The 12,986-nt window shown below is 34.6% G+C and overlaps 1 protein-coding gene across 2 annotated transcripts; it reads right to left on the bottom strand.

The window, feature by feature from the left end:
* Positions 1–956: 956 nt before the first annotated feature.
* scimp (SLP adaptor and CSK interacting membrane protein) lies at positions 957–11,010 on the bottom strand. 2 transcript variants are annotated; one of them, XM_007563901.2, is made up of 5 exons: positions 10,690–11,010; positions 9,911–10,029; positions 4,398–4,449; positions 2,993–3,069; positions 957–1,861 (listed from the first exon to the last, which is right to left on the bottom strand). In XM_007563901.2, the coding sequence occupies exons 2-5, from the start codon at positions 10,020–10,022 to the stop codon at positions 1,356–1,358; spliced, it is 747 nt and encodes a 248-aa protein (XP_007563963.1). In that variant the 5' UTR covers positions 10,023–10,029; positions 10,690–11,010; the 3' UTR covers positions 957–1,355. The 2 variants fall into 2 exon arrangements, with proteins under 2 accessions (XP_007563963.1, XP_016532776.1); XM_016677290.1 differs by lacking the exon at positions 10,690–11,010 and having other exon boundaries at positions 9,911–10,251.
* Positions 11,011–12,986: the final 1,976 nt, after the last annotated feature.

Below are 12,986 nucleotides of genomic sequence, written 5' to 3'. Positions count from 1 at the left end.
TTAACCTTATTCATAGTATGCATAGAGATAAAAGTAACTACAATTTCATAAAATCAACTTAATGATATACCAAACTATACACAGTTTTTCTTTTTTTTTTTATGAATAGGCTGCCAGTGTTTATTTTGTAAATATTAATCTAGTCACACATTTTTGAGTAATTATTTATTTTTGATTGTTTTGTTTTGTTTTTTAATTGTGGCACCTCAAAATATATTCTTTCCAGGTCTGGCCAACCCTAAAAATGAACATTTTTTGTATTCTCTTTCACGGTCTGAAAAACAAATCAAGAATATGTTCAAAAGAACATAATTTGAAAATAAAGCAATTCTTTAATTATTTAATACTATTTATTAGGCCCGAGCAGCTAAGCGCTGCGAAGGCCTATTGTTTTTCTATTGTTTATTATTAGGCCCGAGCAGCTAAGCGCTGCGAAGGCCTATTGNAGGGGAGGTGGTGGCTGAGGGGAGGAGGTGCTGAGGGGAGGTGGTGGCTGGGGGGAGGCGGTGCTGGAACATCCGCGGTGGCTAGGCCTGAGCGGCGCTTGGCTGCGAGGGCCGCTTGAGGCTCCGCGGAGCTTTAATTATTATTATTATTATTATTATTATTATTGTTCACATTTCTTGTATATATTCATCTCTGCTCTACAGCAGAGATGTTAATGTAAGGTTTTGGTTTTTTCTCTGTGTCAAGTTAGGTTTCTGTGTCATTTTCAGCTGTTCTGTCTACCCCTTAATTGTCCCCTGCTGTCCCTCGTTTCCCCTGATTACCTTCCCTGTGTATTTATACCCACCTGTGTCTCTTATTCCCTGTCAGGTCCTTGTCTATGTCATTGTGTCTACCTCTGTAACCAGGCGCTACCAGTGTCTGAGCTCTTAGCCTTGCTGCTCACCTGGATTCTGTTCTCTTGGTTTGGATTTTCATTAAAAATCATCATTATTGCACTATACCTCACCTTATCCTGCATCCTCACTTCTTCAGTCACAAATCATGACGGACAAAAATTAGCCTACTGTAAACACAATCACATTTATGCAATGCTGTACAATTTACAAACATAAAAATTACATGTTTTATTTTGAAAATAAAATTAAAAAAAAAACAGTTCACAAGGTTTTAAACCAAAATGGTTGAAAAACGGCTATAAACAAATCTAGAAATGATCAGTAAATAAGTTGTGTAGGAATCAAAAAGTAAAACTGAGTGTCCAAAAGCGAACTGTTATCTCCAGCTGTTCTGCTTTTTAAAACATGTGAAAAATAATTAAAGATGGGAAACAAAATAAATCTGTGAAAGCTCTTATCAGCAGGAAGGTTGGAGGGAAAAAGTCTTTGTCCTTTTTCTTTATCTTGATCTTATGCAACATCATCATAGTCTTCCTCATCTTCTCCAATATCGTCATAGTCCTCGGTGGAAGCAGTGGAGGCGTTGTCCCTCGCCTCATTGCTCTGATGAGGAGGGAACTCCTCCTCATCCTCCACCTTCACATAGTCCGACTGCTGCTCCATGCTCTCCTCGTACTCATCCTCATCGGCCAGATTTTCATAGCTCTGACCTAAAGAAAGATTACATTTTATATTTGGATCCAAAACGCAAAGAGGAGGGGGAAGAATCTCGGTTTCATCCTCCACTTTGACATAGTCCGGCAGTGGATCCACGCTCTCCTCGTAGTCATTCTCCTCAGCCAGGTTCTCGTAGCTCTGAGCGATTGAAACTCCAGAGTTTGTGTTTGGATGATTGCAGAGAAGATTTTCCTGCACCTTCACGCAGTTGAGCTTTGGGTCCAGGGCCTCCTCGTAGTCGTGGTCACTCTGGTCATCATGCTCACATTCCTCGGCCAGGTTCTCATAGCTTTGGGCGTCTGAAACAATAAACTTTCTTGTTAGGTAGTTTCTTATTACATGTGGAGAATTACAGAACACAAATCAACTTGGTTAGTTGATGTGTTATCTAAAGGTGGCCAGCAGATTGTTTTAATAGTGACTTATAATGCTTCCTTGAACAGGTTTGGATCGATCTATGGGTTAAACAAAACATGTTCATTACATTTGTTGCACAAAATCATTCTTAGATGATGAGATTTTAATCTGCTCAGTTCTGCCTACTTTGACCTGCTGCCTCCTCAACTCAATGTCTACACTTGCAAGAGAAAATGACTGAAAACAGATGTGCAATTGTACAACCATACATCTTTGAAAAACAGAAGTGTTGCCTCCTGCACATCCAACAAGAATGCGGCAAGTGGCTTCTGGATGGTAAGTCAACAACAAAACACTTATCTTTTCCAGCAGCCATTGTACAGCGCCTATAGCGGTAAAACCAGCTGAATAAACATGCTGGAGCTCAGCTTGGGCTGCTAGATTATATATTTTTATTAATATATTAGAGACAAATGTGTCGCTGTAAGCAATAACAAATCATAGTGTTTATAAGTTCTTCTCATTCTTTAAACTCAGAGAATCCAGGAATGTAAATAAACTCTACATGTCTCATAATCTCATTTGAGTCTTTATGTCACATTCAAGCTTCCAGGAGAGTTGAGAACATAAATTGAAAGTTAATTTATTACAGATTACATTAAAGTTTTTTTTTTCTAGGTTTTAAATTAGCAAACATATTCATATAAGAATTACTCTGAAAGTATCTGCAGTGTTCAATTCAACATCTTTTAATTCACTTTGTTCTGTTCATTTTAGTCAACCTCACTGAAGCCCAGAAAATAAGCACAAAACTCTGATTTATAATGTCACTCACATTTGGGATTTTCAAATAACTGACATGGCCGTGTGGCTTGAATTAAAAGGAACTTGGCTTCAGAAGGCTTGACTGAAAGCGAATATGTGGCTTTCTCCTTCTGCATGGGATTCAAAGTTTATTGTCAAATAGGTCACCTGTCATATAGCGCCACTTTCTTTTTTCAGTTCCTGCAAACAGTTTGTGCCACCGTCCAATTTCTGTCCGTAAAATGTACTGGTAGGAAAATGAGCTTTACCTGCTGTGAGAAACTGTGTCCGAGGGGGAAGAGGAGGTGTGTCAGTGACAGGTTGTGTCAGCTGATATTTGTTGCTCCTGAAAAGTTTTGAGAACAAAGAAATATTCAAGTTAATTTCTTTGAACCAACATTCTGAAAGAATGGTGCATTAGATGAGTGGAAAGCATGAAAATACAGTCAATATCCATGGGCTTTATCAGAAAAGCTGATGAAATAATCATGAACAATAAGTATGTTGTATTTGCATTAGAAGTTTGAGTAGTTTTGCTTAAGAACTAAAGTAGAACTCTCTTTGATAAGTTGGAGAAGTAGCCTCGTTGCCAACGCAAACCACAAAAACAATGTAGCATTTGCACAACTAGATATTTATGGCAGCTGCAGTGAAAAGCTCGAGCTTCCAGTGTTTTGTAGGGTGCCTCATTAAAATCTATTTGTAAAGATGTTTCTTCCGTATTTAGATGCATAACATTTAGAGACCCATCTTTAACTTCTTGCAATGCTAAGTGTAGTTAACATGGTCTCATCCATTGACCAGTCCTTGTGCTTTTTCAGTTTGTACTTGGTGTGCAAAAACTTCCATTTGAATTCATGGCACATAAGACTTTCCAGTTTTGTAATGTTTTCTAACTTCAATGTGTTTATTGGGATTTTATATGATAAGCCAACTTCAACTAGTTTATAACTAGAAGAAAAAATAATCCACATTGTTTCAAAAATGTTTACAAATAAAAGTCTGGAAAATGTGCCATACATACGCTTTCAACTCCCCTTAATATTAGTTCCTAAATTAACAAGAATGAACAAAATGTGAATATAAATGAGTTCTCTCTAGTAATTAAAATAAACTAGAGGTCATGAACAAACATCGAAAAACTAAAAATTCTGAATGGGGTCATAACTCATCTTGTGGCTTGGTTACTGTTTATTTGTTGTTGCGCTTTGCTAAAATAGCCTCAAGTTTCCCATCACCTCCTACAGACATGTTGTGTTGCTTAAGCTGCTGGTTCAATGGTTTACTTCAGAGGAGAATAAAACTCTGTTGCGTCAGAGCCTCACACACATCATTCCACCTAATACAGAATCATGTTGAGATTTGTCACCTGCCTGAAAAAATTGTAAATTTTCAGCAGTAAATAAATATTTTACTGGATCCAAATAACCCACATTATCAAGACAGGAAGATAATTTTTTAGCATTTTCATTGGAAAAATATTGTAGATCAACGTGTTTAAGTGTTTGTTTCAGTTTCTGCTTATGGAAAACTTTTAGTTTTGTCTTGTTCTGATCCTGTCTGATCCTTACACTGATACTTTAAAAAAGCTGTTCCTGTTTTTAGGATGCCTCAAATCAGGATGTGATTTTGCTATTCAGAGAAACTAAGATCACACGTATGAGAAGACATTACTCGATTTTGACGTTAGGTCTTTCCTGGAGCTGTAAAATTCGGTGTTTGCCTCCTGGAAGAAAGAAGGAAAAATTATTTCAAGTTATTTGATGCTGTACAAATGTAAACAAATAACATTAATACAATTCATATCATGGTAGCAGACTGGAAGAGGCTGATATGTGTTATCTTCTCAAAAGTCCAAACATTAATCATCAAAATACAGATTAGTACAACCACTACTATTTCAGTTATAAAGCACTTTTAAACAACATCTGCAACAAAATGCTGTAGCAATACATAAATAAACATTCAAAATATGGAAAGGACAAAAGTCGACAATAGAAACAATAAAACACTATAACCGAAGTAAGTGCAAAAGCCTCAATGTGTGTTAAAGAGCTTAAAAGGGACAAAAACACAATAAACACAAATTAAATGTTACACTGGAATAATAAGCGTTGTTTAAACAAACTGAAAGGTTTTCCTGTTTTCTTTTTTTATTCATGAAACATTTCATATTTTTTCTCAAAATGTACTAATATTATTCATAAAGCAGAGTCTTCTGTTGCATTTGTTTGCTCTGGGTTCATTTCTCCAAAGCGGAGCAAAGCCTGGCTTTGCTGCTGCTGCAGCAACGCCACAGGGATCATTAAAGTTTCATCTGAGCCGATCAAATCCACAGGGTGCTCTAATAATAGCATTTCATACAATTATAATAGGTTCTCTATGGAGTTGAAGACCTCAGAAGTATTTGTGACAGTAGTAATGATGTTTGGTTTTCCTTTTCCTGTTCAGGACTCTCATGTGTGACAGAAAAAGAGCAAGTTCTGGGTTTTCAGGTTAACTAAACACCCAGAGGCTGTTTTGAGTAAAGAGGAAACTTTGCCCACTTCTTATTTTAAGGCCTTTATTTACCAGTAAATGGACAGGAAACCAGGAGGAGAGAGAACTGGCTCCAACCAACTGAGCCACCAGACTTTGTTCACTTCTTCCTGATTTTTTTCTGAAGCGGATTTTACGGCTTTACTACCAGCCTTGTCAAAGTCATGGAAACAGTTTATAACATTCTAACATGCTAAAAAATGTTCAGGTTTTCTCATCTGTGATTGGTCTCAGAAGAAACATGCTTATGTTACAGATGGAAACAAATTTGTTGGAAATTCTGGTAAGAATGTTTAGAGCTAATTTAAGAAATTCATCTTTTATTGTAGTCGCACTTTACAGCAAAAACACAAAATCTTACTGAAGAACTTTTGGTCTAGTTTCTACTATATCTTCATACACTTCAAATAAGACCAAAACTAACTTAGAAGTAACTTTTCATCGAGATGTAAGAGCTTGTTTTAAGTCAATAATCCTTTAATATTGATTAAAAAGTTCTAACAAAATTGTCAGATTATTTCACTAATAAGACATTTTTCCCATGTTGTAAATGAAATAATTAAAACAAAAATGTAGTTTTATAAACTAAATTATAAGTTATTTGAAGTGAACTACGATATTTGCAGTAGAATCTGGACAAAAATACTTGGTAAGATTTTGTATCCAGATTAGCAATAAATTGCTTTATCAAAATAAAATATCAGTTTGAGATCATTTTTTAGTTTTCTAGCAGATGCCTTCAAATTGTCTTTTAAAATATCCTCCTATTCTGAAATGTTAACATTCTTCTCATGAGGTTTGTGTGGAAAGAGAAACAGGCCCATATCCCCACACGTCCTCCACCATACTTTAGACACCATGTTCATCCTCTTTTATGATTTGTTGATTGGAAAAAGTCAAACATAGAGAAAGAATATTTATATTGGAATATTTATTAAAAGTCAAGAACATAAAGGAGAAACAATGTAGGTGTTTGGACTTCCATCTGTTTCTCTTGTTTTAATCCTTTCTATTTAATAATTTAGATCTCTTTTTATTTCTCTCTGTGTTTCATTTCCTCGTTTATTATTATTTAAGTTCATTATCACTAGAACCAGGTTCCACAGAAGCTGATTTTTGCTAAAAAAAATAATATAATTGTTTGCTAAAACGGTTTAGTAGTGAAAAACAATTTATGGTAGGCTTTTGATGTTTTTTCAGCTTGTCTCATAACATCAACTTGTTTTCTGGGATCATAAAAAAAATATTTGGATGCACTATTTCTAATTTTACTTGTACAACACATTCAGATTTGTAAGCAAAAAGTAAAAAAAAAGAATGTGTAAAAATTATCAATCAAGAGTCAAGGGCTTTCAATTTAGACATAAAGTCAATTTAAACAAAAAAAATGACTCAATGAACTCATTGCTTATTAAAGCTGATATCAAAGCAAATAAAAAGAAGCATTCTTCTAATCAGTGCTTTTAGCCTTAATAAGAGCATCGGGAAGAAAACTGTGGCTGCATTATTAGATGGCTTAATTTTTATCTGAAATAAACATCACAGAGTTTATAAGCCAAAAGCATCAAAATGAAAATAGAAGCAGAAGTGTCAACACAAACACAGAAACATTCAAGAAAGCCTTATTTTTATTTTTTTTATTATTATTATTCTTTTAAAGACTTGTAGGGAAAGAATGTAGGGAAATGAGGATGGATCATATTTTTATTCTCTATTTTGTCTATTTGCACAAGAAATAAAAAGAAGTTTAAACTGCTGAAGGCAGATCGAGGTTCAGCTGGACAATTTAATATATTTAATGATCTTATCTGATATTATAATAACTTTGTGAGGAAGTTATAAAGCAGAATGATGATTTTTGCTGTCCATCCTGCAGCTTTTTGACATGAAGTTGATTTTGCAAGCGGATGTGACAGTAATGATAAGAGGTTATGATGACACAATGTTTTAAGAATTTTATTTGCAAACACGTGATATTTTATTGAAAAACCCAAATCTGATATGCCAGGTATCAAGTTCTGGACCAATGCTACCTGATGGTGGCTCTTTCTACTGAACCTCTGTTTTCCTTTAAATTTCAGGCCAACTTTTGATACAAACTGTTAATTCTTCCCTGTTTTTTGGGGGGGACCATTGGTATCACCAGTTCTGATTAAATTAATGCTCTAAAATTAGGATAAAGGATCATTTTGATCATGATGAATATAGTAAAACTTTAGTGTTTTATTGACAAAGGAAATATTTCAAATTATAAGCTAAAAATATAATTTTCATCTGATCACTGCAAACAGATCTAAATATTATGAAAAACTATATCCGCAACACTGTTTACTGCTAAATCCATGCACTTATTTGATTACAATGTGTTATTTTTACTATTTAGATCTTCACATTATGCAGGTTACTTCTTTCAATATTTTTTCTAAATGTACTTTTTTACTATTTTAATCCCTATTTTTGCACATTTTGGTCACAGAAACACACTCTGTCTGGTAAATAACATAGATAAAACTATCTGCAGCTCCCATAAGCAGAAAAGTGATATATTTTTTAAAATACGACTGAAGTAGAAGAGTGAGAACAGAGCCTGAGCTCTGGTCAAACCCGGTCATATAAAGATGCATATCTGTTGAACTCTGGATTTACTTTTAGTTTGCAATGTGTGAAATTTTGCTTTGCAAAACTGCAACAACTGAAACCAAAACTGTTCCTTATAAATTAAGCTCACCATTAAAGAAGCAGAACAACGGAGGTCAGACCATGAGTGAAGTCAAGTTAGAGTTACTCAGTAAACCCAAAACTCCAAACTTGCTTCATAATAAGATGTAACAAAAACTAAACAAGAATGAAACCACTGAAATATTTTGTAACAATTATGTAATAATTGGTTGTTGCACCATGGACATTAACAAAGAGGGAAAAAGATCTAAAGGAGTTTAAATTTGGCGGCGTGAGAACAAAAACGTCTCTTTGGATTGAAAAAGTTGCAGAACTGAGTTTTAGATCCATAAATCAGACTGATCACAGTTGACGTTTACATATGAGGCCCACATGGGTGTGAGGATTTGTTTTTTTTCTGTGTGTTTATTTAGGTTTCTGTGTTCTGTTGAGTCTCTGTGTTGTCCTGTCTGCCCCTTGACTGAGTCTTCCTGTTCCTTGTTTTCCCTGATTGTCTCCCTGTGTATTTAAACCCACCTGTGTTCCTTGTTCTTTGTTGGGTCCTCATTTTGTCCACCATCTAGTCTGTCTCCTGTCTATTGTCATACCGGTTGCTACCAGTATGTTGCTCGCCTGTGCTGCCTGGATTAAGTACCAGTAAAAATGCCAATGTTGAATTAACACCCAAAAGTGTCTATATGTGTCCAAGTCAGCAGGTGTTAAAGTAACACTTTTGAAAGTGTTAAAAGATTGACACCCATTTTTTTGTTAAATTAACTTTGGTCTATAATACTGAAATGGGTTTAAGAAAAGCTAAACTTTCCATTTCTGTGTATTGTTTTGAATATTTTCTACTGGATTTGATTGATATCGACACCTTGTGGGTCAATTATTTACTTTTTTAACACTACATTATGTTTTGTGATCAACACTACACTGGTGTTACTTTTAATATATTTTAACACCAGCACTGTTGTATATGCTAATGTGACACTCTGTATTGTTCAATTTAACACCAGCTGACTTGGACACACATAGACACTTTTGGGTGTTAATTCAACACTGGCATTTTTACTGTGTACCAGAGTCAGAGCTGTTGCTGTTACTCCTCTGTGCTGCCTGGATTGTTTGGTTTATTCATTATTAAATCATCATTCTGGTTTCACTGTGTCTGCCTCACCACCTCCATAACCACAAATCAAGACAATGGGTAAGAAATGTCCAGTCCAGGTAACATTCATATGGGACCCACATAAAGCTGAGCAACTAATCTGGAACATTTATTTTCTGAAGTCAGAGTTTGTGCGTCTAAAACAGAATTTATGTAAATTCGGAAGAAACACAACGAGCTTTTATCACAGATATTGTTTGTTGCCACTACTTGTTATGTTTTGTGGTTTTTAACATAAAACCAGAACACAGAGAGGAGTTTAATTACTGAATGTATCTTTGATAAGTGGATATAGGACAGCAATAGAAAATTTAATTCCTCTAGTAAGACTTTATAACTGGAATGCCCTGCTTGTATTTATGCTGTTTTTACTCATTTTAAATAACGTTTCAGTAGCACATCATTTTGCCCTTAATGTACAGTATTTATTTTTTATTCTGTTTTTATGTATCTTATATTCTTTTTTGCAACTTCGGGCTTTGATTACCTGTCACCTTGCTGCTGCTGGGATTGCATTTTCCCTTTTTGGGACAATTAAGGAATTATATAGGATTAAGATGGCATTATCTAGGATTAAAATGTGATTACTAGTCAATATTTCCAATTGTCGTGCAAGAAACAACCACCTTTTTTTATTTGGCTGGATTAAAAAAAGATACACATTGCTGAGATGTTTGTTCTATTTTTCTGTTGATATTCTGGATACAATGACACCATATATGTCAGAAAGCCAAAAGTGTTTCAAACACTTTTGTCTGAAAAATTCTAATATTTTGAGGGAATGACAGAAAATAGATAAAAATAATATATCTCAGCTTACCTTTTCTGGAAATACACTTGTTGATGAGGATGAAGATGAGGCTGATCACCAGCGACACAAAAACCATCCCCAGTATCACCAGCACCCAGATGTATTTGCGTAAAAGAGCCATGGAATTTCTGTCGAACACCACAAACCATCAAAAACAATAAAAAATTATACAAACGACACTCTTAGTTCAACTGGTTTTCATCTGTTGCTTTTCAGTATACAAGGCTGTGGATCGGAAAGACAACCATTCACCACTTCCTCTTTTTCAGCGTTGACTAAGTGTTAAAGTTATTTTGGTGTCAGCATCTGAATTGAGAGTCTCAAACAAGCCTCCTGACAGCCTCTAGGGACTGTTTTTGTGAGGAAGTCCGCCTCATGCACTGCCAGCAAAAAAGAAAGAAAAGTGTTAACATATTTTTTTAGCTGGTTGAGCTGTAAGAGTTTGTATTTTAACATGAAAACAGGAGGCAGTTTTTAATTTAACGGTTGATTCCATCTGGAAACATGTTTCCGCTTAATGTTTCCATGAAAATGCTATTTTTTTTCCTCATTTATCTTTCCTCCCCACATTTTCTGTTCTCAACAACTTCCTGTTCGCTTCCAAGAACACATACTGCTTGTTCACAAATAAGGAGACATATTTAGACTTCTCTATATCAGCTCCAGCCTTTTGTGAAAACAACTGTTATTTTTCTCAAATAGAACTTAGGCAAGTCTACTATTAGGCTGACATAACATGTTAAAGTTTTAGCTGAAAAATCCCCCCAAAATACAATAATGTGTCCTACCTTTTGAGCAAATAGCTGATAGATCCGAGGCTGGGTCAGAACCAGGCGTCAGGTTCAGACAACTGAAGATGAAAGTGGGTGGCATATTACGGCAACAGTCATCATGTGCAGAAATTTTGCATAGCAGCTTCTCATTTTCTCCGTTACAGTGAAGAAACCTGCAGGTTGAGACTCTTCCATGCTCCGCTGACCCCAGCTTGTGGGGGTTGCATGTGACAGAGTCACAGAAGTGCAAAATATCTGTACAGAGGGCTTCAAGCATCTTTGTACTTAAACATAAAAATTTCCAAATATATGCATGGATATGTTTCCAACTAAGAGAGCCGAAATGTTTAAACCAGGGAGGAAAAAGTCATGCACATCTGAGCCATTTGAAGTTTCAGTTCCTCTGGTAACACATTTATCTGTGGCCCATGTAACACCACTTTATCAGGATCAGATTAAACAGTATTATGCACATATTTACTATAAATCACATTTCAGATTATCACACAGTTGCATGTATTTTTGATGAATAAACCTGATTTTTATTCAAGGTGAGCAGCCAGCTCATATGTCACTATCAGTGACATATTATAAGTCGCATTATTATTGAGACACATGCAAAAAGCTCTGCAACCAGCTTTGTTTAGTTGAAAACTGTAAACTACTAGTATCCAAACTTTTTGCCATAAGGTGCCAAAATTGTTATGTGGAAAGCACTTGGAGGCACAAATTGTATTTTTTGTTTTGTTTTTTTTGTTGTTGTTTTTTCAATACAAAGTTAAAAATAACTTTCAGTGCCTCTCTTTTTTATTTATAACTTTTTAATACTAAACTAAACTTGCCTTATTGAAACTAACAAATTGGCCAGATTTTTGTTGAAAGGAGCCAATTATTTTAACAGAGACCAATGAGTTCCTTATTTTTGGGAAAGTTTTATTTGTTTTTTTTGTTGTTGTTGTTTTAGTTTTTTGTTGTTGTTGTTGTTGTTTTTTTGTTTTTTTTTTGATGGGTGGAATGTTAATTAATGAGCAATAATTTGAGTTGTGGGTCTAATATACAGTTTTTTATTTTAGGAAAATTTCCATCAAAATTTTCAAACACCTCTGCTTGCAGGCCAGATTTGTTGCCTTCCAGTATTGTGGTTAGCAGCCACAAAACAAATGGTCTGCAGGCCACACTTTGGACACCACAAATTTGTAACTTCAAATTCAGAAGTTTACATAAATTTGTCAATATCTGGGATATCTGGGTCATATATCTTGGGTTTCCTCCCACAAATGTCTGAAAGAGTAACTGACACATTTAAAAAAGAGTCACACCTGTAAATGTATTTTAATATCACACCTGGAGTTCACTGCTTTCTGGTTTAAAACAATGGGAAAGTTAAAAGAAATCAAGATACCAGGAAGAGGAGTGACAGGCCCCATTGAACCATGTAGATTTACACAAATATAAAAATATGCAGAAGATGTAAAAGCAGAATATGTCATAAATATCATGGACATTTATTATTTTTTCACATGTAGAGAGTCACACAATAAGAAATGTAAAAAACTTTTGACACATTGGTTTTCAGCATTGAATTGAGGGCAAAACTAATCTTAGAAAATAAAATTACAAAAAATGCTGCAATAACCCATTACAACAACAGCAGCAGCAACAACAACAACAATAATAATAATTATAATAATAATAATAATATTAATAATAATTCACACATCATAAACATTATTATTATTATTATTATTATTATTATTATTATTATTATTGAGATCAGCGTGAGGACAAAGTAGTTGGACAAAAAATTGCTTAGATTTTACAACTAAATGTAATTATGTGTTTTTATGGTTTATTTGAGAGGTGAAATTTTATATAATTTTTGATCCTCATTGATTGTACTGACCTATTTTGATTTCCAAATATTGTTAATTTTGACACAAACATTTGCAAAATTATTTTGAAATTAAAATGTTGTGCTTTATTAGAATATATTTTGATTTTGGACACATTTCCAAAGGCAACATGCCACTCACAACATGACAGACGAGATGACGTATCATTTCTACTGCGTAGAAATTATACGATAGTCTGCGCTTTTCTACGGAGCCCGCGGGGTGCGTACTTCTCGGTCTATGGAAAGTAAAAACAGCATGATTCACAGGAAATGCTCCTGTTTCCTTCAAAACAAAGCACTGACGCTGTAAATATTCTAAAGATGCCTATCTTGCGATTATTACAGACATTTAAAAAATTGGCTAAATTTATTTCTGTTGATCGGTCTTTTCTTAAACGTAAACATGCTAAAGTTTTTA

The sequence above is a fragment of the Poecilia formosa genome, unplaced genomic scaffold (genome assembly GCF_000485575.1).
Source record: "Poecilia formosa unplaced genomic scaffold, Poecilia_formosa-5.1.2 Scaffold152, whole genome shotgun sequence".
Lineage (NCBI taxonomy): Eukaryota > Metazoa > Chordata > Actinopteri > Cyprinodontiformes > Poeciliidae > Poecilia > Poecilia formosa.
Note: the sequence above shows the minus strand (reverse complement) of the source record. Positions and strands in the feature narration are given on the sequence as shown.

Bases quoted from the DNA above. Each gene is read 5' to 3' on its own strand.
- scimp (XM_007563901.2), bottom strand. From the start codon at position 10,022: ATGGCTCTTTTACGCAAATACATCTGGGTGCTGGTGATACTGGGGATG. The intron at 3,070-4,397 runs GTAATGTCTTCT...AAAACTTTTCAG, and splicing joins AGACCTAACGTCAAAATCGA to GAGCAACAAATATCAGCTGA. The intron at 1,862-2,992 runs GTAAAGCTCATT...TTATTGTTTCAG, and splicing joins GACACAGTTTCTCACAGCAG to ACGCCCAAAGCTATGAGAAC.